The sequence below is a fragment of the Fimicolochytrium jonesii genome (genome assembly GCF_025526975.1).
Source record: "Fimicolochytrium jonesii strain JEL569 chromosome Unknown EV422scaffold_4, whole genome shotgun sequence".
Taxonomy (NCBI): domain Eukaryota; kingdom Fungi; phylum Chytridiomycota; class Chytridiomycetes; order Spizellomycetales; family Powellomycetaceae; genus Fimicolochytrium; species Fimicolochytrium jonesii.
This window is the reverse complement of record NW_026515671.1, coordinates 417,612-440,720: the sequence shown is the minus strand read 5'-3', so window position 1 is coordinate 440,720 and position 23,109 is coordinate 417,612. Positions and strand designations below refer to the sequence as shown.

At 52.5% G+C, this 23,109-nt stretch overlaps 7 protein-coding genes across 7 annotated transcripts; 4 read left to right on the top strand and 3 right to left on the bottom strand.

Annotated features, from left to right (window-relative positions):
• The first annotated feature begins 616 nt into the window (after positions 1 to 616).
• EV422DRAFT_306142 (uncharacterized protein) lies at positions 617 to 2,059 on the top strand. Its single transcript, XM_053066137.1, has 3 exons — positions 617 to 1,221; positions 1,302 to 1,560; positions 1,624 to 2,059. The coding sequence occupies exons 1-3, from the start codon at positions 782 to 784 to the stop codon at positions 2,023 to 2,025; spliced, it is 1,101 nt and encodes a 366-aa protein (XP_052927973.1). The 5' UTR covers positions 617 to 781; the 3' UTR covers positions 2,026 to 2,059.
• Positions 2,060 to 2,568: 509 nt separating this feature from the next.
• Positions 2,569 to 4,406, top strand: EV422DRAFT_305998 (uncharacterized protein). Its single transcript, XM_053066136.1, has 2 exons — positions 2,569 to 3,765; positions 3,828 to 4,406. Exons 1-2 carry the CDS (start codon positions 2,933 to 2,935, stop codon positions 4,270 to 4,272), a joined length of 1,278 nt encoding a protein of 425 aa, XP_052927972.1. The 5' UTR covers positions 2,569 to 2,932; the 3' UTR covers positions 4,273 to 4,406.
• A 186-nt stretch (positions 4,407 to 4,592) lies between these two features.
• Positions 4,593 to 5,907, bottom strand: EV422DRAFT_305980 (leucine-rich repeat-domain-containing protein). The gene is made up of 4 exons (XM_053066135.1): positions 5,649 to 5,907; positions 5,478 to 5,518; positions 5,077 to 5,412; positions 4,593 to 5,019 (listed from the first exon to the last, which is right to left on the bottom strand). The coding sequence occupies exons 1-4, from the start codon at positions 5,728 to 5,730 to the stop codon at positions 4,723 to 4,725; spliced, it is 756 nt and encodes a 251-aa protein (XP_052927971.1). The 5' UTR covers positions 5,731 to 5,907; the 3' UTR covers positions 4,593 to 4,722.
• Positions 5,908 to 7,517: 1,610 nt separating this feature from the next.
• On the top strand, positions 7,518 to 8,707 carry EV422DRAFT_305975 (uncharacterized protein). The gene has a single exon (XM_053066134.1). It carries the CDS (start codon positions 7,794 to 7,796, stop codon positions 8,601 to 8,603), a length of 810 nt encoding a protein of 269 aa, XP_052927970.1. The 5' UTR covers positions 7,518 to 7,793; the 3' UTR covers positions 8,604 to 8,707.
• Positions 8,708 to 9,823: 1,116 nt separating this feature from the next.
• Positions 9,824 to 10,650, top strand: EV422DRAFT_305965 (uncharacterized protein). Its single transcript, XM_053066133.1, has one exon. It carries the CDS (start codon positions 10,095 to 10,097, stop codon positions 10,563 to 10,565), a length of 471 nt encoding a protein of 156 aa, XP_052927969.1. The 5' UTR covers positions 9,824 to 10,094; the 3' UTR covers positions 10,566 to 10,650.
• Positions 10,651 to 12,206: 1,556 nt separating this feature from the next.
• Positions 12,207 to 17,056, bottom strand: EV422DRAFT_305900 (uncharacterized protein). The gene is made up of 7 exons (XM_053066132.1): positions 16,317 to 17,056; positions 14,373 to 16,257; positions 13,664 to 14,307; positions 13,267 to 13,606; positions 13,153 to 13,206; positions 12,651 to 13,087; positions 12,207 to 12,547 (listed from the first exon to the last, which is right to left on the bottom strand). Exons 1-7 carry the CDS (start codon positions 16,643 to 16,645, stop codon positions 12,388 to 12,390), a joined length of 3,849 nt encoding a protein of 1,282 aa, XP_052927968.1. The 5' UTR covers positions 16,646 to 17,056; the 3' UTR covers positions 12,207 to 12,387.
• A 1,081-nt stretch (positions 17,057 to 18,137) lies between these two features.
• Positions 18,138 to 22,871, bottom strand: EV422DRAFT_305898 (uncharacterized protein). The gene has a single exon (XM_053066131.1). It carries the CDS (start codon positions 22,799 to 22,801, stop codon positions 18,194 to 18,196), a length of 4,608 nt encoding a protein of 1,535 aa, XP_052927967.1. The 5' UTR covers positions 22,802 to 22,871; the 3' UTR covers positions 18,138 to 18,193.
• Between the last annotated feature and the right edge of the window lie 238 nt (positions 22,872 to 23,109).

The following is a 23,109-nucleotide window of genomic DNA, read 5'->3' as shown; positions in this document are numbered from 1 at the left end:
ACCGCCACTTTTCGTAGGCATCTCTTTATCACCGACTCTACGGCCCTATTCAGAGAGGAGACAATACGCCCACTTGGCCGAGTCTTACAGCCCATTGCTTGAAGCTTTACTGCCTTCTCCGGAGAACAGCACGGGTACGGTCGCTGATCATATGGAATTCAAAACCGCTGGAAAGTAGATCCATGCAGCGATACCCCTTCCAGCAGACGGAAGTAGACATTCAAATGCTTTCAGATTGTATGGGGACAAGCGAGGCACAGGGAGCAAGCGACACGGAGGATATGGATCTGGAAACCTTGGGAGCGGAAATTCCTGAAGCTTCGAACTCGGAGGAACCGCGTCAAACGAGGGGCGTCAGAAAGCGAGCTGAGCAACCGAAACCCGGTTTGCTTGATGAACGAGATTCTAAGAGACGCAGGAAGGGTCAAGGCGAGACTGGGAGTGCTGCTTCCGAAAGCTCATCGGCACCGGCGACCCCTTTCAGCGACGACCCCAATGGAAGGCCACTCAGAAAGCGCGGAGCGTCAACTAAGATACTCCAACAGCCGAAGCAGAATCAGCGTGGCAAAGGCAACCCGGAGCTTGACGAGACTGAGGAGACAGAGTGGGATGTATGTTACCATCGCCAATTTCTTTTCCCGAAAACATCACGTAGCCATCTCGTTTCCATATTCACCATACCATTTTCGATCTCCTTCAATGTTCTGCATCTACGCAGGTTGAATCCATCTGTGGACAGGATCAAAACCTCTATCTTGTCAAGTGGGTGGGCTTCAAAGAAATGACTTGGGAGCCTGCAGCCCACCTGAACTGCCCAGCACTTCTCAAGAAATTTCATGCACAGGAAAGGAGTGCCCTTCATCCCACAACAATCAAAAGAGCCATCAGCAAAACAATAAAAAGACCCATCAACAAAGGGAAACCAAGCATCCCCAAGACAACCTCTTCTGCATCCATGCCCACCATCTGGCTGGCACCCTCCGCTGCGGACATTCTCAAAATCCCAATCCTCCTCAATACACCTATCAATACGCCACACCGAGATGAGTGGTCATGCCTACTTGCCACAGCGGAGTATTGTACATCAGTGTACAATGATACAGATGCTGAGGGGCCCCCAGATGGGTTCCAGTGGCTGGAGGGGTATCAGTATTCAGCAATGCCACCTCCCAGCTCAGAGGCACTTGCTGGCTGCTCTTGTGTGGGCAATTGCATGATGAGGTAAGTGTGGTTGTTGCTGTAGACTAGGGAAGTGGGTATGTGTCCTGATGTGGTATATAACTCGTTTTGGACTTTAACAGTGGGGAATATGCCTGCCAATGCATCTTGGAATGTGTGGAATCACAGGCCCCATATGATGCTTCTGGCCATATGCAGCATCGTCCAGAGCAAGGTGTTGTGTATGAGTGCAACCCTAATTGCTCTTGTGCTAAGAACTGTGGAATGAAGGTGGCACAGCACGGCAGAAAGGTTGCCTTGCAGATATTTCGCTGTGGGGGACAGAAGGGATGGGGTGTCAGGGCACTGGAAAATATACCACAGGGAACTTTTGTATCCAAGGTAAGTTCCTGCGTCAATGTAGGCAGCATGAGATCCTGAACATTCTAACCTTAATGTGTTTAGTATGCAGGGGAAATGATGCCCAGCAAACTGGCTGATTGGCAGGCCCAAACATGTGATGGCGCTTTCCTCTTCAGCCTGGACTACTTTGGTGAATCCTCCACCAGTGGCATGTCTTATGTCATTGATGCAAAGAAGTTTGGCAACATTGCGCGGTTTTTCAACCACTCCTGTGATCCAAACATGGCGTGCTATGCCATGTTTCTGACCACACAAACAGCGGAAATACATGACCTTGCTTTTTTCACCACACGGGATGTCACAGCTGGTGAGGAGCTGACCTTCTCGTACTTTGGAAATGCCGCAGTAGGGAGCAAAGGGAAAGTTTCAAAGGCTGCTGGTACTGTCTGCTTATGTGGCTCTGCAAAGTGTCAAAAATTTGTATTGATGGGAGGCATGGCTTGATGGGGTCAGCATGTAAATGTTTACTTGCACATATGTTTTATGCAATCCATGTCTGTGGTCTGCTTGAAATTGTGTACGAATTGGTCACTGGTTTGCATCGTGTGCGATCAGATTGTGTCTGTCTTCCGAGTCGCAAGCTCAGAATGAGCGCGGAAGCACTTGGTTTGATATCTAGCTTGCAAATGTCCGACAGCTCGAGTTTCGTTTGCCATTGTCGGTTGCCGCATCTCTGTCGAGCGCCGCGCTCATTCTACCTTCAATCGATGTGCGCACAGCCGGCCAGCCGTCTGGCCTGCCGTGGCGCGGTAAAGGCATGCGGCGGACAGGGTTCGGAGGGATGTCTCAGGGGAACGCGTCGCTTCTTATTTCGAAGGAAACGCGTCGGTCGCGTCAGGAAAGAAGAGCATTGCTTCCGTTCCCAAGGGGTGCTCCCAGACAAACATCGGCAATCAATAAAAGCATCCCTGATTTTAATCACTGTCCTCCGCTCGACGGCAGGACGGATATGCAATGCGTGCGTGAGGCGGTGGCACGTCAAGAGCAGTTTGTTTTATGAACGGCGAAAGGGGCAAGGCGCCAAATCAAACAGTTCGTGCGGTGAGCCTGAACATCGTCACAACTTTCATCCCAAGTCTCTTCAATCAGTTTGTCGGTTGCAATATCGAGTGCAAAACGCTGTACGAGCAATACCGGACCCCGTTACCCCGCTGCGCATCCATAGTTTTTTCCGTTGCGATCGGGCCCGCAAGTGCGAAACCCCGCCCAGTTAAAAAGGCAACCACCAAGTGCCCGCCCTTTCGCTTCAAGAGTTCACGCCGGTTATCTCGCTCGCAAACGCAACAGATATCTCATCGTCTCATCGTCTCAGTTCAACCCTTTCTGCATATTCCCATTCATTCCCCTCGCCATGCACACTTCCCGGCCAAGCAAGCTCGGCTGTCGCAGTCCCCAGTTCGCCATCCGGCTGTCGCTACTCTGCAGTCTGACAATATCTGGTGTCCGTGCTGTCCCTGCACCCGCTGCTCTTGCGAAGCGATCGATGTGGACCTCGCCGACAACCGTCACTTTCACCACCGCAACGTCTGATACAGCTGGCCAGTGGACGTCCGATCCTCCTTGCGACAGCATGACTACTACGGCGGCATGCCAAACAACTACCATCTTCTACTGCCCGACCGACACGGCATCCCTCACTACTCTCGCAAGCTCTACAGCGTCCACTTCGTGGGTGGCCACTTCATATGAAAGCAGCTCAAACGTCTGGGCATCCGCTACATCAATCGCGGGCGTTCACACATCCGTAGCAGATATTTCGATCGTCTCACTTGCAAGCAGCACGGACAGCATACCAATTTGGACGACTACGGATGCCCCAACCTCAACTGACTGCTGGACCACTGTCTATGCCACATCTTGCCCATGCACAACGACGACCGAAGACCCACCGTGTGATGACACGACTACTTCTATCTCACACACCACCCCTACTCAAGACCCTCCTTGCGACACAACCACAGAAGAGCCTACACCCACGTGGACGGATGTCACACTCCCGCCGTGCGATACGACGGAAACACCGTCCCCGACGGCGGTCCCTAGCGGTCCCTCTTGCGCGGCTGGACTTGTCGCGGAGGACTTCGCCTTCAACGAAATCTTCCAGAATAACACTCCTACTGCCGTTGGGACGACGTTCGAGAGCTCCCTGGTCGTGAACGGAACTACAACCGGCATTTCACGAGGGTATGTATTGATTCTTTGATTGACATGTACAATGGGGTACAATGTTTGGACTTTCCTAACAGACATCTTGCCATCCAGAACTTGCACGGATCTCAAACAAGACGACGGAGCCAACTACTGTTCCGCCGATTACACCTTCGGCAATCTTGGTACCTTTCAACTCGCGGGCATTTTCAACCCAACCACCGCCGACGTGCAAGGCCCATTGTCTATCATTGGCACAACCGGACATTTCTTCTCCGCCAGCGGGTTCGCGACGTTCCAATTCACGTTCAACGAGACCGTGCAACAAGCGCCGATCGGCGGTCAATATCTTGCGAAGCTTTGTGTTGTCGCTGGGAATTGAGACGCGGGACCTGGTATCACAATCTCCATTTTGAAAACCTCACGGCGTTTTCCTTTTTCTTTCACCTTCAACTTTTCTACTGTATTTATCGCGGCAAGGGACGATTTCGGTGTATCTATGTACTTTATAAGCATGCTCGTGGAGGGGTTGGGGCGATGTGAAGCGTGAGAGGATTATTGTATTGCGTATTTTGTACATCCTTCCTCGGTTTTATCAGGAAAGTAATCAATTTTCCAACTACTGCAATGTGCTGCGACGTGAGCATTGGCGCCATTCTCAGTCTCGAGTATACTTTGATCTCCATCCCAGGGCAGAGCGGGTTCCATAAAGTAGCAGGCAGTTGTGAATACATGATATTCGAAGCTCCGGCTATTCCCTATGTTACAAAACTAAATACAAGCAACAGCGTGGTGGGCCTTTCCTGTCTCCATGACCCCTAGCCGGCCCACACCTCTGCCATCGACCCTATGCTCGGGTGGCCCGATGGCAACAATGCTGTACACAGGACCACTGTGTCGGCGGCTGTTGAGCGACCTCACCAAGCGCATCGCCGTCCTTCTCGCATTCTGCCAAGAGGTCTTTCTGACCCTAACGACTAGAATTCCATCTCCCTACGCCTCTTCTTCGGCCTCCATCATATCATCCTGTTTTGTTGCCTGCGCGGTGCCATCCGGAACCTGCCCCGTTTGCAGCAACTTCTCCAATCGTGTAACTTCGTCCAGCGTCTTGGCGTTTTTGATTGCTTCCCTAATCTTTGCCGCTTCCTCCGGGGACGGCCCCTGGTATAATTTGGGTGTTTTCTTCAGTCCTTCCCCTGGTTCGAATGTCCTCGAACTCGTAGCAGATAAACTGGCTGCGAGCTTGGTGCCGTCCGCCCCCGAAAACAACGACGCGGCTTCTTGACGCTCCTGATCGATTGGTTAGAACATCGTACTTCAGCCAGTATGTTCAAGGATGGCCCGCACCTTTTCCTTGACTTTTCGGAAGTCCAGTATCCTCACTTTCGGGCACCGATGGATGATATATTGCCTGTAATACTTTTTTGTAGCAACAGGGTTGTCCATCAGACTCAAGCATTCCAAATGCTCTAGGTTCGCCAGTGGATCAAGGTCGCCCAGCTCCTCTATGAGGTTGTTCGCCATAATCAGGGTTTTTAGGTTGGGTAGTTGCTTTGCCAACTCGAGATCGACTCTTGCGATTCGATTGTTGCTCGCTAGTATGGCCTTCAATCGCTTCATCAAGGGGAAACCATCTAATCGTCGCAGCTCGTTATCTGTGAAATCGATCACATCGTTTCCGTCCTATCGTCGTAAGATCGCTGTAAGATATGGTCGTCGACTCGCATTCGCCGAAGCCGAAAACGCACCTTGGTAATAGCTAAGTTCTCTATTTGTGGTATCTTAAGGCCTATGAATATGAGGATGGTGAGTAATCTATCGGAAAGCCTTGCAAATCCCTGCCCCTTCTGAGCCCTTATAGGGTACTCTCCAAGTGAGTGGAAAGTCCTCCGCACCCCCGTTACGCCCTCCGAACCTACCTCGGAGATTCAGCTCCCGATCTTGCACGGCGTTAATGAAAGAGGACGCCACACTGAGGACGTCATAGTTGAGCTTCACCATGGCGGCTGTGCAATGGAATGTCGTCCGGCCTCTGTTGGGATTCGCAAAATGGTGATCTCTCGCTCAAAGTGGGGAACGATTCGTGTGTTGCGCTGCGCCACTCAAATTGAATTAGCTTCACGTGCACAGGTAGATTCGACAGCTGCCTGTCAAAACCTCCATATCTATAGCTCTGAGGGAATTAGCAGGTAAAGGCAAATGTCGTTCCGCTCAGGAAATCCGTATTTCATTCATACCCAAGTACCGTACATCACTTACTAGTACATGCTATCCAACGGCGTGGCTTCAACAACGCCGGCATTGTGTGAAAGGTGCTCCATATCGTCGGCTTATCGATGCGGAGGAGAATGCTATCTAGGGGACATGATGGCTGACTGCTTCATGGAGAGGTGCTCCTCGCACAATTGGTCTACGGTGCACTGTCGCTTGCCCTTTGACGGTTCGGGTGAGGACGATCGGAGACCTGGTGAAGCAAATGAAAGCGACACAACAATGGCAAGCTAGTTCTAATGGCAAGTGCTTGCTTGAGCTTCGCCGTGTCCGAAACCGGCAATAAACCAGAAATGGGCACTCGGACGTAGGTGAATGTAGGAAATGTACAGTATGTACTGTATGACATGGAATAACCCAAGGAATAAACCACGGTGTTGGGAGCATTTAAACCCCACCCACGGTAAATTGCACATTGGCGCACGTGATGGGTACATAGAATGCTTTCTTTTCATGCTCATCGAGATCGTGATATCGGCGATGGTTCCCACTTACAGGGCTTATATGGCGAATTCCTCCCTTAAAGTTAACGATATCTATCTCCCACACTGTCTGGGTATAATATGGTGCTCTCCGGTGACAAGTTCAAACACATATCTGGATTTTGGAGCTGGCCACTAGCTCAGGCTGCCTTTAGAGCTGCCCACGGAATACTTATGACATGCCGCAACGTCATTTTTTTGCAATGTGCAAGCCATCTCACCCATCTCCCGGATATGCAAATGCGAGGGTTGTCCTGAGTGGAAATGGAAACGAGAACATTTCAAGCAGGCAGAGGATCAGAGGCCGTTCCAGAATCTTGCCCTGTGAAAGAATTCGCCGATCGCCGCGACCGGGACAATGAGCCAAAGCCCTGGACTCGTGTCACGCTGTCTCCCAATCCGGGAGTCAGAGTTCCTTTTGAATTCTGCTCGCGCATTGAGATGATTCAAGCTCGGAAAGTGCCATGCCAAGGTAGGAAATTTCTTCTGCCGACGAGTCGACGACTTGAATCTGAACAACTGCGAAGACCGTAAACGCAGACGCCGCCGTCTATCGCCCGCCGCATCGTACTTGAATGTGAGCGGATTGTGACGTTCAGGTGTCGAGACCTTCAGGTGTCGATGTTGCCATACGGTATCCATTTTGAGGCCAAAAAGACATCGTTGAAAAAGCGCGAAATAAAGACTTCTCGAAGAGGCTGGAACGACGCCTGGACCACCAGCTACTTAACTGAACACGGATTCCGGCGTGCTATCACAAAGACACAGTTGCTTCCGTAGGCTTAACCCCAAGCTACGAAGGAGGAGGCCAGCAAACCGTGAGTATTAATGAAAGCCTGTGAAAACCAGTTCTCCCTACCGCACGGCACCTGCAATGGTGGTGGGAATTACGTTGGTCGCAGAATGCAAAATCGCCTGTGGCAAACCGGGGCCGACGTAGTTGTGGGCCCCTGTTGCTTTCAGAGCGTCCTGTGCATTTATCTCACCTCCCATCCTTCCCGCTTCACCACAGTTGTGACAAATCGGTCATTACTCGTTCAAGCCCTTGCGGGCTAGCACCTTATTCACTTCAGCGCTGCAGTGCCCTTGCGAGCAGGGAAAACAACCTACTGAGCGAACCACCAGGGTGCGACTAGGCAGTGCGGATACTAGTTAGTGAGCTACACGTTCGGGATCCTTTGGCACCCTTCAGCGATCAGTGGGAAATCTTCGAGGCCGTAGCACTCGCCGAGACGTTTCCCAGATACTCGGCTACCCGGTGCCTTCAACAGTACCTACCTAGCCCGGAAACGTTGACTGACCGCGTCAGCAATGGGGCCAGGTTTCGACCCGACCGGAACGCTGTCTGCGGTGTCGCCTACGGACCAGAACAGTCAAAGTGATATATCTTTTTCAGTGAATGGTCAGCGCGGTTCGTTGCCCTTACCAACCCTACCGAGTATGAATAAACGGCTGGATGGTGTACACTCGAATTTGACGCCGCACCCGTATCTCAGCAATAGCTATCAGCTGCCGCTGTCTACGATTGATTATCATCCACAGCAGCAGCCTCGTGTCGGATCGCGGCCATCGGTCGACCTGTTACTTATCCAACCACCGCCCTTGCAACTCTCCAATCATTCAAGTTTGCGGACCCTATCGGATACTTCGCATGAGCCGGCAAACTCACGGACGGGAAGCAGCTTGCAGCAGCAGCCAAGTCTAGCTGCTGAGGCAGCACCCGAAGAACCGGCTGAAGGAACCATGTCTAGCCAGCTGAAACGCGAGGAGCAACGAATTGATCTGAAAGTCCTTCATCACCTCAATAAGGACAATAATCGCCAAAAGCAGAAGAGGTTCAAGCGAACTGTCACGGCTGTGCATTCCATTGTGACCCATAAGCTTTACAAGAGCAAGGCGTCGAGCTTGGAAACGTACTTCAGGGATGCTTGGAAGATCTCACGAGCTCAAGTCTACCGGTTTCTGGATTGTGCGATCATTCTGAAGGTACTCGCAAAATCCTTGATGTCAGCGCATCACTGGCCGTATCGCTTTATCTCTACTGATCATTGTTCTCCTGTCCATAGCAATTGCAAGACTTCCCGGAACAGCCGTCGCGCGAACGACTTTGCCGCTCGTTGAAGCGTGTCGCAAAGAATCGAACGGACATCCAGACCCTCTGGAGAACAGTGCTGGAGAAAGTCAATGGAGATCATGAGTCCGTCACTAGCACCATCATCAATACTGTGTGGGAAGAGTTGTTGCAGAAAGGCGAGGTCACTGGCAGTTTTCCTTCTCGCGACGAACACGTTGAGTTCGAAGGCGAAGTCGGCGCGTTAAGCGAACTGGAGATGGAGGCTACCGCGGATGGTCATGATTCAGATGATGCGGCAGCTAATTCTGCATCACGAAAAGCGGCAGAGGATGGATCTTCAGGCACAGGCACTTCGGCATTGCCTCCGCCAAATGGAGTGAACAACAGGCCGTCGGCGGGAGGAGAGTCCAGCCGGAATCCACCGCCGAATCCAGACCTTGGTGATAGCCGAATGCCCTATCCTCATATGCGGTCCAATCTTCCGTCATTCAACACATCTGGGACCGATCCGAAAGGTAAGGATCAATCTCCCGTCTTCTGAAGTTCCCTTCCTCTCTGTAACCGCGAATCGACCCGCAGAAGCACCCACTGCGGTAGAGCTTTCCGCATGTTCATCAATAATTCATTCCTTTGCCCGAAAAGGATACACCCTCCAGCCATTCATCCATGGCCAATGGAACCAGGAACCGATTTCGCAGTGGCGTGTGGCACCGCCTCCCCAGAATACGCATGCCCAGCCCTACGTATTCCATACGCCTCTCCCATCGGTCCCGTCGGCTCATGGGCTCTACGCTCAAGGAGGGTCGAATCAGCACACGCCAGGGCTGCCACAGCCACCACGGTATCCCTGGTATCCGACCGAAGATACGGCGCGGTATGATCCCCCGACAGATCGGTCGTCGTCAAGGTCATCCGGAGGGTTTCCTTCAGGTCCACGCGCACCAAATGTGGGCTCGTCAAGCCAAATGTATGATCCGCAACCGGTGACTCGTCCATCGATAACGAGTTACGATTCGTACGGAAGCTGGTCTCATCGTCCAGGCCCTAGCTACCCGCCACCTGGCAAGCCCAGTAGTCACTCGTACGATCGGTTTTCGGGTCAACCTCCTTCGCATCACGCTCCATCCGGCAGTTACAGTCAATCGTCAGGCCCCTATGGCTGGAATGGTCCGTCTTACGCTTCAGCGTCGCAGTCCTCCGGATCGGGATCCCAGCATGCTCCAGAAACGGATAACCGGACCTTTTCACAATATCTACCTCCCCCACCACCGCTGCCGCCCATGTACAGCAATCCGCCTTTTTACCATCGACCGGGAGCACAAGATGATCCGCCGAATGGGGTTAGGTATTCCTACAATCCTTCCGCGTCGGGCGTCTCCATGCCATAAAATAGTATACCCCAACATCCACATCAACCCACGTCAACTCCTCCTCGTGCGCCGGGGGGCTGAAGAGGGAATCTTTACACCGTGGTGAACATCCTTCATACCCCAAATTCAGATAGGCTTCCCTTTTTGCGACGGGATCCTCATCGGTATATGATCGCATTGAAATCAATAGGGATGTACCACATCGCTTTGAAAATGAATACTGATTTATTCCATCGTTGGGGGTGGTCGTACTGTACATCGTGTCCTTTAAACGCGCTCTTGTCATCCATATGCACATTGGCCTTGGCATTGGCCTTGGACTTTTTGTTATTCAAGTCCGCTTCAGATTCTTCCCCCATTGGCCTCTCATTGGCATTTGTCGTAACAGTGCACGGCACGTACAGACTCCGAGATCTACTGCACTCCAGTCTCCCGTCATTCCCGAATAGTCACGGTGTCGGTTTTTCCAGCGGTCTACACCTGCCATGGCAGACCCGGATCGAAAAACGTGCTCATTCGCGCGTCCAATTCGTTCGATGTTTGCCAAGTCGAGGTCGTACAAGGGCGGAGATCCACTGTATCATTCATTACGTTGCGCTCCTGAAATCTGGTCTTAGCCCAGCCCAGATTCGGGTGTAAGTCGGAAGACTGCCCGTATATCATGCCTGCCCGATGAAGCAGCCACAAGTACCCTTGCAGCCACCTGGCATTGGCGTAGATGCGCCGTCCTTTGCTTTTCCAATGATGTATCTTACGCCCCAAGGCATCCGCATTGCACCATGTTGAAGTTCATGTTCGAGCATAGGGCTTCAATGCGGAATTCTGGGATCGCTCAATTTGACGATACAATGCAGAGCAGCATTAAATAATGTGCATGAATCGAACATGATGTCAGCCTCTTCCAGCAATGCATGCTCTTCCATGAACAAAACGACTCGATGCATAGTGTTATTCGCGGACCGTATCGTCCAAGTCCACTCGAAAAGTCCATAAAACGACATCCACAAATCCATATGTCAAATCGCGTCTCCGAAAGTGTTGCCCAAGGGGAGACATGACTCGTAGCCTTTCCTTTTGCCATAGCACACTGCTGGCCCGTTTGGAGCTCGGATTGCTTGCATCCAATTCCCAGCACGAGCGGCTCGGGCGAGCATCTTGAGGCGCAGCGCATTGAGTCGCGGGTCTGAGTCAATCCGCATTTTCTTTCCCGTGAGCCGATGGGGGAGACAGAAAGGGTGTGTTTGGTGCTGCGACGGGATTATATGTATATCGGACATTGCACCGAAAACCGGACGACGACGACGACAGCTTGGGCTCTCTCGGCAGTTTTAAAGGGCCAATCTCCTCCAAGACTCCTGGGAATATCCAAAGCAGTCCGCCTCGAGGCCGTCTTGCTACTTTGAAGGTAACGTCTGTTGTCCGGATGACGACCATCGCCGCAAGATGTTCGTTGCCGACGCAGCATAACAACGCAAGGGCTCTTATAAACAAGGAGGGCGCGGAAGGGCAACTATCATTAGCACCAGGGATTACCTTCAGCACAAGCGGGCTCGCTACGGGAGGTTGATCGAGTGTCACTCGATAGTTCGTTACGATGAAGGAACCGAGCTGAGGAGCCAAAGAAGACAGATTGAATTTCGCTCATATGATTCCAGCGCAAGATTCGACGGAGTCGAGTCTTTGCCCTGCTCAACTGGTGTTCGATACCGCTGGTGTGCACATGTACTTCGCTCTTCACGGATTAAGCTAACGCTTCGATTGTAGATGAACCTCCTCAACGAAAAAGTCGCGAAACGCAGACGCTGGTGTGGATTGAGTGTGGACAGAGTTAGACGTGGGAAAGGAAGGGAGGTGAAACGGAGAGAATAGTGTTGGACGTACGTGCCAAAGGCTCATTTCCGAGGGGAAGGGTGGATTCATGGGGTAGCCTGTGGGAGAAAACGACGAAGAGAGCGACGGTTCAGAGGAACTCGCCTGAACGCCTGAAGGAGGAATGGGAGGAATACAGTACGGGCGGCGACACGAGAGCCCAGCGCGTTCCCACAATTAGGCAAACCCAACACCGCCAACACGGCCAACACAGCGACGCCGCCCCCCATTTCTTAGGGATCGCGGATCACCGTCGAGAGACCGGAAAGGCGTCTCTACGGGTTCGATAAGCATGAAGATTTTGCGGAGTACAGGCCAGATGAACCCATAAGATCCTGAGGCTCGGTTCAATTCAACGGGCAGAGACTAAATCCCTTCACGAGATTGACGCGTTTTTCCAGATTAATCGACCGACAGCATAGACGAAGTTCATCTTGAGGACGAGGCGCTTTTTGCTTTCATCCGGTTGTTATTATCGTACAGCCCCAAAAATACAATTGTTTATATACAAATTCAAGGAGAGACCTGCTCTGATTCCTTGTGGCTGTCTATAGATCCTCTGCTTGGCACCCGTCGACCAGCTAACGACAAGCTAGCGTGATGAGAAAGAATCCGAGCGCGCGACTCTCTTGTCGTGTTCGAGAAGTAGAAGCCGCCCATCCTTGCGACCGAAGAAGAAATGACGCTGATCGTGGGATATCCATGCGCCTGTGATGGTGATGGAGACATCGAAGCGATGAAGTACCTGGAGGCTGGGATGTGAAGCAATTCAGGTCGGATGAGCAACTGGTTGGAGAGTGGCAAACCCCCCGCATAAATTGCAGTGAGCACAGAAAGTGCACAAACATAACTAACCTGTGAAGACTGAGCAACGAGATTCCGCCACGATCGTCCGCAATCACCAAATGCTCTCCGTCCGAGGAGCATTTCACGTCTTTTGAGCGTGTTGGGAACATCCGAGACTGCATCAAACGGCCATTGACGGAAAAAACATGCAGATAGCACACCCCGCCCAATGCCGGAACCATGCTTGTTCTGCGTTGCGTAGGTGACATGTGTGTGCTTTCGCTTCCGGATGGAGGAGTATCTGGGTACAGTTCCTTAGCTCCGGTCTGAGGAGCTACGGTTACCGTATTCTCTCGAGGGGTGACCTCGGAATACACAACGATGCACGCGTTTTGCGTTATCAGCACGCGCCGTATGGACAACACCTCTTCAGGCTTCTCAGGGCATGGCCGTAAGGACCGCAAGTATCCAGCATCGTACAGAGTGTGAAGAATGACGGTTCCATCCTGCGATACGGAATACGGTTAGCGCGAGACTATACATTGGCGAACAGATTCGACGCGCAGCATACCGTCGAACCGCTAGCGACAATGCCGTGTTCCGTGTCAAGAGCTACATCGGTCACCTGCAACAGCAACGGTCAATCGGCGGCTCTGTCGAGGTTCTGGAACGCCGATGTACATACCCATTCATCATGACCGCAGAAGACCTTTGGACGAAGTTTCTTGACGCCGACAGCTTGAGCCGTGCTTTCCAACTCCCACGTCAGGACAGTGGTATCTCGTGATCCCGTGGCGACAATATTCTCGTCAGCTGAGATTGCAATGCACGTGACGATATCCCGGTGTCCATATATCGTCTCCACGGTGCGAGCCGTTGTCGAAGGACCTTGCGGGTTCTCTAACTGGATCACCTTGAAAGAGCAATCCCAGCTGCCGCCAGCGAACAAGTGTCGGCCGTCCTTGGTTACAGCGAAGAGGTTTGAGTGCAGTTGCAAAGAAGATGCAGGGTCTAGCGGGAGCTCCCTATATGCAGCCTTGAGTAAAGAGTTTCTCATTTCCGAAGACAGTGCATTGACATACCTGGTGATCAGGGGAGACCTGTCCATGTCGCAGCTCAAAGATCCATCTAACGGGCTCCTCCACTTATGGCTGCGAAAGTGTAGACTTTTATCCACCGTAATGATCCTTCCTTCACTTGCAGCACCTCCTGCGGCGGAAGACCTGGATTTGTCCGCACCTCCTGCAGAGCCATCCCCTCGCCCATCCCCGCATGCAGCAATGAACTGTATTTCCGGACCTCGCGGAGTCTCAATAATGTAGCTGCGGTAGTCTTGTGGATTCGTGAAAAGGTGTGAGTTGTTAGCCTTTACGGCAGGCGATCGCCTAGGATGAGGCTTCTTGAACAACTGGGAAGGGGTTTGCCCGAAATTATTGATCTGATCCTCGATCGACCGTCGTTCTACCGGATCCTCTATCGCGTCGATGTTGATGGCTCCCTCGTAGGTGAGATAGTAGAAGACATTGTTCGCCTTGATGGCCTCGTCCCCGGTTTGCTTGTATCCCCAAATCAGATCAATCCATTCATTCAGGTGGCTGGAGACGTAGTCACTTTCCAGTGCTTCCCGATGTATACGAATGAAATCGTCCACCGTTTTTGCCCACGGCGGAAGAATGACGTCTCCCAAGACTTCGCCCGTTTGTTTCACGCCGAGGTCAAAGTCATTCTGCAGGAAGGTGATGTCCATAAGGGATTGAATAGACAACCGCCCCAATGCCATGAAAATAATACCTCGTTCAATAGGAATTCGGGCATATAGAAGAATTCCGGTATAAGCTCCTTCACGTCGCCAGCTCCAGTGGATACCGACTTCCAGCAGCTCTGCATAGAATGAAACTGCCTGTCGGGATGGTCAAACTTCCCACTTTGTAGGCTTATGTGCAGACTTGTCAAAGGTTCCAGTCTGAGCAAGTAATACAAAACCGACGCCGCAGATGAATAGTGGGTCCCATAGTGGAATTTTTTTATGCGGCCCGTGGGATCCTCGAAGGAGTGATAGCGCTCCAGGAACTGCTGTAACCGGTTGTCGTCGATAGCGCCGATGGGCTTCGATAAATCGCGGTAGACTGACGGGTCACCAAGGTCCAAAGAATCGCTGGAAAAGTCACGGAGCACCCAAGGGAAGACCGGATACTGAGTGAGGTCGTTATACGTTCGCCCGCTGACAGTGTTAAGCCACATGAGGTACTCGAAATTGCTGATCTCTCGCTTAATCCAGCGATCAGTCATGTTGCTCCGTTTCGCAATGTCCTGAGGCGTACTTTTGAGATCAACGGTCTTCAAGCGACCGGGTTTGCAATTGACGAGGCATTTGAGAAACTTCTGCCGCTCTTTGCTGGCTGCCTTCCCCGTACCGCGGAAATTGAACAAATGATTCGTCTTGTCGACAAAAAATAGCTCCAATGCGCTTCGGCGCAACATGTACCTTCGCAGATAGCAGTCGGTCAGGTCTTCCAACGGCCATGCACGCTCTTTCAGCCACGCACGGTTATCCGTCATCAGCGTGATAACGGCTTCGCGCTCAGCTTCGCATAAGTCTGCTGTGGTTGATTTGATGTCGGCCGTGAATATCAAGTGTGTAGCGGTCAGCTCCAATCGGCCTTTGACGGGCGTCATCAACAGAATCATATCACATTCTGTCGAGAATATAAGCCGCTGCCCTCCTTCAAGCCCCAGTCCGTCAAGGCCGATTGTTGAAGACATGCCCTGCAAGTCGTCTTCGTTGAGCACATTCCATTCCTCCTCCGCCATGTCGAGCTCGTCGTCCAAAATGAATGCAGCGGAGTCAGTCAGATTCATCTGACTGAGAAGATCTCCACCATCGCCTGGGCCAGCCATTGGTACACTACCGGAGCGCTTCAGAGTCCCTGATAAGCTTGAATTGGTGTTGCTTCTGACCATCTTGGGACTTCCTGCTCTCGAAGACTGGATCTTATATGTCTTATCCCTCTTCGCCGCAGCACTGTCGTGGTCATCAAACTCCCAGTTTACAGCTAGTCGACGTCGCATGCGCAGGCTGTTTTCCGCTCGATCGAGTTTCCACGGTCGCGTAGGAGTCGCGGATGGATCCAGTTCGCTGTACGGTCGCCATATTCCGCGCTCTTGGGTCAAGTTTCGCCATAATGAGCACAACTCCCGCGTGCGCCATCGCCGCTCCATCTCCATGGATCTCTCCAGTTCGTGTCTGGCCCGCACTTCGTTCTCTTTCATCTTCCACGCCTCCTCCTGCAACTTCGCCAAGAACGCCTTTGTCGTAACTTCGAGATTTGCTTCGTCCTTCTGCCATGCTGACAGTATCGTGCGTGTAGCCTTCCCGAACCTTTTGGCGATAAACGGTACCATAGCGAATTGCTCGTCCTCAACACTCCGCATGACGGGAAAGAAATGGCTCTCGAATACTCCATCCCAAACTGGAGAGCTTACAAGATGCAGAAAGATGTCTTGATCCATCAGAGCCTCGTTCAGGAGTATGTCCGAGATGATCGATTCTCCTCCTCCAGTGCTCTTATCCGTAAGGCCCCCTATGAGCTCGCGCCATCTATTGACCACGAGCATGTAGAGTGGGAGGAGTACCCGGTAATCCACCCTCTGGATATCCGAAGAGCGATTCTGCGCACTAGATGGTGGTTCAGTAAGTGGCATCAAGGCATGACGAAAAACTCGTGATTGACCCACATTATGAACGCTTCGTGCACATGACCAAGCACATATAAGCCCTTCTCTTTCTTTCCCTCAGAAAAGGTGACTGCATGCTTGTCCATCAACGGTATGAGGTGTCGCAGTACCAGATGCCATATCTCTTCCTCCAGTAGTGAAAGGCCGCTCAACAGAATACGGATGGCGACGCGCAAAAATCCACCGCTTCTGATGTGGCTCTGAAGTATACCTTGAGAGCTGAGCGAGTTTCGAGCTAATACCGCATAGACCTCACCTTTTCTGCATTGTCTTCCAATTTGACAAAAATGACACCCGCGTCGAGGAAGCACGACAAGACTTCCAGACATTCCTCAGCTAATGGTCTGCACTCGGTCCAAGGGAACGATGCATGGACGGCGTCAGGCTCTGAAGTCTGGGCCTGAGCTGAGTTGGTCCCCAGGACGTCTGGAGAACACGGGAGCTGCGACAAGCGTTCCTGATCCTGTGCTCGCACAGCTTCCAGAAGGGCAGCGCGCATGTTCTGGTGGCAGAACATGAACTCCTCGACGAACAGGATGGCATGCGAAATGTTTTCCATCTTCGCATGCGAGAGCGTCCGGAAATTCCCTGCTGCAATCTCCCCTCGCACTGCAGATAGGAGACAAACCAGGAAATCGCATATGATTCCATGCGCTTCCTTCTCGCTTTTCGTAAGCCATGCATAGATGACGATGTCTTCAATACAACGCCATGACTTCTTGTCTTTTTCGAAGTTATCCAACGTGAAAGTAGTAAGGGCCTCGTAAATCAGGTGCTTGAGCTTAAATGCTTCCACAGATGCCTCCACAGAAGGTTCCACTCCCTCTCCAGGATGCGGTGCTGCCGACTTTCCCGAAGAGTCATAAGCAGCTTCTGTCGTCAAGAGTTGCAGGAAACTGGCAGGCCACCGAGACGATTTCCGCATTTTGCTGCCGTTTCCTTGTCGGCAGCTCAGCACAATCAAATCATGAATGACCTCGCATTTCAGAGGAATGGGCACGTCGCGATCCGCAGCCATCTGAAGTATTGCCTGGATAAAGCCTGCGTTCTGGATCTTTGCGCTGCGCATGTCGATAGGTACCAGAACGGTCTCCTGGGTGGTCCAGTCCAGTATCTCCTCCTCGTACGCCAGCTGCAGCAAGCCGTGGTAGATGCTCATGGTGAGCTCCCCATGTGCCATGATGCGTGAAAATAGACACGGGCCAGGAGCAGATGCGACGCCTCCGCTCATCTTCAACTTTGACACATCCTCCAACTTTAGCCTTTTCTTCCATTTGTCAGGAACTCTGTCCGAGATGAACATTGCTGAAAGCATCTGCAACGCGAGCACAGTGATCTTCTCCGATGAAGCCACGCTTAGCAGATGGAAAATCGTTTCAGCACCCCCATGTTGCAGCATACAATCGAGAAGCTTGTTCTGCGGATGCGAGACCACGATCTCCAGGGTTGCTGACAGGCATTGGGAGATGTGTTCTTCGTCGTCGATTGTGAACGTGTGCAAAAGCTGTTCCACATCCCCGGCTGTCGGGGTATACTTCAAGAAGTCCCGAAGGATATCGATGACAACCAGTCGTAATTGCATCAAATCTCCTCCGCTAAGCTTCGCAACGGGCGCGTCTCCGCTATCGGAAGACGCCAGCTTCGCATCAATATTGCCGTACCAGCGCTCCAAGACGCCTACCCAAAACTGGATGCCGAACCGCATACGATACTTGTCAAAACCAGTGCTAAGTAGACTTCGGATCAGGCATAGATATTCGAGTTGAACAAGAGTGGATGTCTGCGTCCACAGCTGCGGGTCGAAGATCAGCGTCTCTTCGACAGCTGCCGCCAGTTCATGATTTGAAGACAGGGCCTAGAGGTGAAGAGAGCGTTTGTCAAATCAGCTCAAAACACATGAATGAGAAACGCTGGGCGCATACCTCCACAAAGCGAATCAATGCCTCAAAAACATCAGATCCCAGATTCGCAGGGTCATTCTGCTGAAGCAAGCTAGCCACGATCTTTGGCCCTTTGATCGCAAAGAAAGTGTCGCGATGGACAGCGTCACGGGTCATGACCGAGGACATCAAGTCAAAAAATGAAGACGTCCGCCGTTTTCGGATGTTCCGCCTTCGTAACTCCGCAGCGTTCAGGTCATCGTTTGCTTCTTCTGTGTAAACGTCCGCACCGCCATGCAAATCGACTTGTGCCAGAATGGGGATCAAGATCCCAACACCGCCCAGCGCATGGATGCCGGTTTGAAAGCACTTGGTCCGACATGTGATCACGCCACCAGCCGGTCGCCCAACTTGGTCCACCCCGATATCGCTGTCGCTGACCCGTTCATGATGCGAAGAAGGGTATGCAACGATTGCACCGCTCTCGTCCTGCAAGGGAATCGTCTTAGTCGCCAACGGGTGGAATTCCAGTATGATCTTGCCCATATCGAGAACCGGGCTGGGCTCGTCTGGTATTCGGCCAGATCGTTGACGGGTTAAAGATGATGCAAATGCCGGGCCTAGTAGGTATATGGCCGACGTCTGTTGAGGCAGGAGCACGTCGTCCAGCAGGTACACGGATGTCATTTGGCCGGTCAGAGCTCTTTCAACCCGTAAAGAAGTTCGCCCAGTTGTAGAAGACCGTGCTGACTGTTCGTCACCGGCAGAGCACCCAAGAGAAGCCGTGATGTAAGCCCCCGTTTCTGGGAACTCCTGCTTCCCTTTCCAAATGGCTGCGCCGTCAACGTAGATGGCGGCTTCTGCATGGGTAGACCACGGCATTTTTGGGAAGCTTTGGCAAACCACTATACAATGCCAGTTCCCAGGTGTCAAAGCAGCCTCCAATGTGGAGACCACATGCGTCTTCCCTTGCCGCGTCACCGCGACGCACAGCGCACCGTCTTTAACAAAGATCTCCAGTCTCTGTTCCGCAGACGCAGACTGCAAACAGAATATGCTCGGATCGCTTGAAGCCGTTCTGCCTCCGTCATCAAATGCGTCGAATTTGACCCAAGCGATGAAGCTCCACCCGGTCGCCCCACTCGGCCACTTCTTCACCCCAGGCATCCTCATCCCTCTCGACCCATCAAACGCATAAAAATCCAAATCACCATCCTGCTCCCGCGAGATATCCAGCACCATCCGGAGGAGAGCGTCGTACCAAAACGGCAGCTCCGCGGTGTTGATCGCATTTTCGTGGTCGGCGGCGGACTCAATCTGGCTTGTCATCGGCTTGTATCCGGCAAATGAGCTCGCCCATATGGGCGCGGTTTTCCCGGTTGGCGGCATATTCGCCAAATCCCGACGGCGGAGACACTGGAGGAGCAGTTTCACTTCCGCGACGGTCAGGGAGTAGGATGCGATTCCCTTCAGCAAGGACATAATGTCGTCAAGGTCGCCCGCATCGGTGACGAGAGGGAGGACGAGTTTCAAGATCTGACTGAATGCGCCAGTGTTGTGCAGTAGGGCTGTGTTTGCACCGTGAGCGCGCGACACTTCTTTCAGTTTCGTGACGAATCTGCGACGGAGTTCTGGAGAGCAGTACTCATACGTCCGGAAAAGTAGGTTGACAGCGTCCCCGTTGTGCAAGCGAGGCGGCCATGAAGTGTCGCCGTCGGCCACCAGGATGAAGAGCTCGCTGATCAACTCGCTCCATGCGAATGCCTTCGGTTTGATGCATATACGCGTCAGCAGCTCGTCGTAGCCCCGCAGGAGACGGAATGTCTTTTTCGCGCTGTGGTCGTTCCGCATAATGACTACAAGAGTCCGTACCACACTTTCTGCCAAGGCGTGGATCAGTTTCTCCTGCGTCTCCTTTGCCGCGTCGCCCAAGTCAATCTTCACACTCAGCACGCTCAACAAGACCTGATGTGCTTTTGCCTTGACGAGCGACTTTTTAAGAGCAGAAGCGCACTCCGGATTGTTCTGCACAAGCTTCCGCACACCTAGCAAGAGCCTCAATTGGTACTCCGCTTCCTCCGCTCGCGTTATTACACTGGGGAACCGTTCGAAATAGCGTTTCAGTAGATCCGACGTCGTTTCTTGATCTCCTCCAAGCGACGCCAGTTGCAGGTCGCTGACAATCGACAGTGTGCGTTGTTGATAAGTGGGGTACTCTCGGATCAGTATCGGAGGCATATTCAATATGACAGTCTGCGCAAATGAAGAAACGGCGACCGTCTCCTGGGCGAGCATGTCAAACAGTAGACTCATAGCGGCCGGATTGGTGAAAACGTCGATGGTGATTGCGCTGCTTCCGTCCAGGACAGAACGAAGTAGGGTGATGATGGAGGAAAGGAGAGAGTGTTTCCCTTGCGCTCTCAGGTTGGAGATCAGGGGTATCAGGGTATCAAAGATCCGCAGTCTGATGAGCGCTTCCTGAGTCGCCTCACATCGGTCGTGCAGTGTCCTGCATAAAGTGTCGCACGTTTGAGCAAATGCCACATCATCCGTGGCCGCCGTATCCGTCAGTAACGTCAGGAGCGCTTGACATGGGCCGTCGTTCGGCCATTCCGTCAAGGTGGCGCTGAACCGCAAGAACTCTAGGATCGCATTCTGCAATGAACGTGCTGCGTTCGACTTCTGGGGTTCATAAAGTCCTTCTTTCGGGATCCCCCCAAAAAAGGCCTTTTGTGAAAAGTGATTCCACAATCTGAGATCTTCCATGACGCCCAGAATATCTTTCCTCCTGAGTTCGCGAGCACGTTCACCGAAAGACTCCTCATCAAGCAGGCTGTGCAGCGTATATATGACTGCAAACTGCAACGCAGAACTCGCGCCGTTCTGCGCGCCAGCGAGTTGAGGGACTTTCTCTGCACCGCTGACACCCGAGTTTCTGAGGAGATTCTCGAACTGCTCCAATAGACTTCTCCAACTCGTTGCTTCGGCTCCTTGCGAAGCAAAGTAATCGGAACCCGAAGGAGAGTGTATCCTTGGCGAATATAGCTTTGGGGAGTTCGGAAACGGCGAGGCTGGGGCAAATTGCGGACCCCGATGGTACTGAATAAGCGCAAGTGTTACAATCGCAGATACCACAAGCTTCGTAGCGGGAGAGCAAAGTGCTTCCAACGCAGATCGCTCTCCTTGGCCGCCCCCCAAAAGATGCATATCAGCAAAGAGAGGTGATTCCGCCTCCAGAGCAGTCTCTCCGTTGTAGATAGCTGCAGTCCACATGAGCAGAGACATCGTCCCGTTTTCCCAAAATTCATTTACAAGGAGATGTCTGGGGACAAGGTTTTGACGAGAAGCGTAGTCCACATAGTTAAGCGTCAAAACATCCGCTTTCAAAATCCCTGCGAGAGACGCCCACTTTGCTTCCGCACCTTCGCTGGCGAACGGATATTCAGCCAAGCTCGGGAAATTCAACTGCAGTGAGCACAGTTCCCCAGACTTCCGCAATTCCTCATAGATAGAGGCCACAGTGGAACTATGTCGGCTGCAAAGGCACGCCAACGTATTGATGCACTGAATTCGTACTGCAGAATTCGATGGTTGGAGATGGGCATACAGCGCTATCAGCAGGCCGTTGACCGAGTAAACCGCGGCGCGGATGATAGAATGTGACAACATGATTTGCGGACGGAGTCTCATCGGCGAGGATCCTTGGAACGCGCCAGTATCCAGTTGCGTCGGATTCCTTACGTACCTAGCCCATTGCCCATCGGGATCTGAGCACCGTTGCAGGGTAATCAAAATGCTTTGTATACAACGCCAAGCATGCATCTGTGTATGCGTATCCTCAGTGTTCCCCGTATGCAACACGGGCGTGGCAATCTTCAGCATGTCCACGAGAGCTGGAGGGACTTCATGTTTAATGAGTGCTTCCCGGTCTCCGGGATAACGCGAAAGGATCTCGATATGAGCTAAGAGGGCTTCGGCGATATTTGAGGTGCTTTGTTCATTTCTATGCACTGAATGCTCGAAACGTCCAACCATTCGTCTCGCCAAACAGCAGATTCCTGTGACAGCCGCGTGAGGATGTCCAGCTAGAGAGCTGTCCAGAGGCGAACGCACACTAGCTGGAGAGACCACTCCGAAGCCGACAGGAGAAGTCGGTGGGATTGAGGGCCCAGGCTGTATCGCGCACATATCGACGCTCCCTACGGCGTACTCCAGTGGTGCATAGCGGTTATTGAACAGATGAAGATACGCCAGCAGAAGCCGATCTGATTCGTCAGTGTTCTGTGGGAGGTGCGTTTGGGCACCCGCACCCGTTGCGTCGTGAAGATCATCTCCGCCACCAGCAGCCTCCGAGTCCGCATCGAAGTGCCTCCAATAGTCCGATACGCTCTTCCAAGCGCTTTTCAGCTTCCAAGCCGCGTCGTCGTCGCCAAACGTTCCGTCGAGACGGCCGCCCAGGGCACAGCAGGCGGGCGAGTCGGCGTTCTCGAACCTGCCGGTTTGGACATGTGGGTCGTTGGAGTTGGCCGAAGAAGGGCGGTGAGAATGACGCCTGTCTGAGTGAGCATGTTTAACCTTGCCCGCTGTTTTCTTCAGCCAGTCCATTCTATTCTCGAGGTCGGTTCACTTGCTTGCTATGCCATCTGGCAGCGATGTGTTCAAGAACGAGTCTGGGGCTTCAAAGCTCAATGGACTGCTTTCAGACAGCTTTCTGACCAAAACCAATCGCGTGGAGTCACACTCAATCAACCTGTCACTGTCAATCGACCGTGTCTCCCATCTCCCCCCGTGCGTGCGTGGTCGATCAAATCCATGAGGATGCAGCTTCTGGTCGGATTGTCTATGGCTATATCCGCACGGAATTCGAGTGAGGAATCCGTGTATTGAAGGGAGTGGGAGTATGCGTCACCATG

What these genes read in the sequence shown, in the direction of transcription:
- EV422DRAFT_306142 (XM_053066137.1), top strand. Translation starts at nt 782, where the DNA reads ATGACTTGGGAGCCTGCAGCCCACCTGAACTGCCCAGCACTTCTCAAG. An exon ending in GTGGGCAATTGCATGATGAG is followed by an intron (nt 1,222 to 1,301) that starts GTAAGTGTGGTT and finishes GGACTTTAACAG; the next exon opens with TGGGGAATATGCCTGCCAAT. An exon ending in AGGGAACTTTTGTATCCAAG is followed by an intron (nt 1,561 to 1,623) that starts GTAAGTTCCTGC and finishes TAATGTGTTTAG; the next exon opens with TATGCAGGGGAAATGATGCC.
- EV422DRAFT_305998 (XM_053066136.1), top strand. Translation starts at nt 2,933, where the DNA reads ATGCACACTTCCCGGCCAAGCAAGCTCGGCTGTCGCAGTCCCCAGTTC. An exon ending in ACAACCGGCATTTCACGAGG is followed by an intron (nt 3,766 to 3,827) that starts GTATGTATTGAT and finishes CTTTCCTAACAG; the next exon opens with ACATCTTGCCATCCAGAACT.
- EV422DRAFT_305980 (XM_053066135.1), bottom strand. Translation starts at nt 5,730, where the DNA reads ATGGTGAAGCTCAACTATGACGTCCTCAGTGTGGCGTCCTCTTTCATT. An exon ending in TCGGGAGCTGAATCTCCGAG is followed by an intron (nt 5,519 to 5,648) that starts GTAGGTTCGGAG and finishes TCATATTCATAG; the next exon opens with GCCTTAAGATACCACAAATA. An exon ending in TCCGAAAAGTCAAGGAAAAG is followed by an intron (nt 5,020 to 5,076) that starts GTGCGGGCCATC and finishes CCAATCGATCAG; the next exon opens with GAGCGTCAAGAAGCCGCGTC.
- EV422DRAFT_305975 (XM_053066134.1), top strand. Translation starts at nt 7,794, where the DNA reads ATGGGGCCAGGTTTCGACCCGACCGGAACGCTGTCTGCGGTGTCGCCT.
- EV422DRAFT_305965 (XM_053066133.1), top strand. Translation starts at nt 10,095, where the DNA reads ATGATCGCATTGAAATCAATAGGGATGTACCACATCGCTTTGAAAATG.
- EV422DRAFT_305900 (XM_053066132.1), bottom strand. Translation starts at nt 16,645, where the DNA reads ATGTCTGGAAGTCTTGTCGTGCTTCCTCGACGCGGGTGTCATTTTTGT. An exon ending in GTGCACGAAGCGTTCATAAT is followed by an intron (nt 16,258 to 16,316) that starts GTGGGTCAATCA and finishes ACCACCATCTAG; the next exon opens with TGCGCAGAATCGCTCTTCGG. An exon ending in TCTGCGGTCATGATGAATGG is followed by an intron (nt 13,207 to 13,266) that starts GTATGTACATCG and finishes TTGCTGTTGCAG; the next exon opens with GTGACCGATGTAGCTCTTGA.
- EV422DRAFT_305898 (XM_053066131.1), bottom strand. Translation starts at nt 22,801, where the DNA reads ATGGACTGGCTGAAGAAAACAGCGGGCAAGGTTAAACATGCTCACTCA.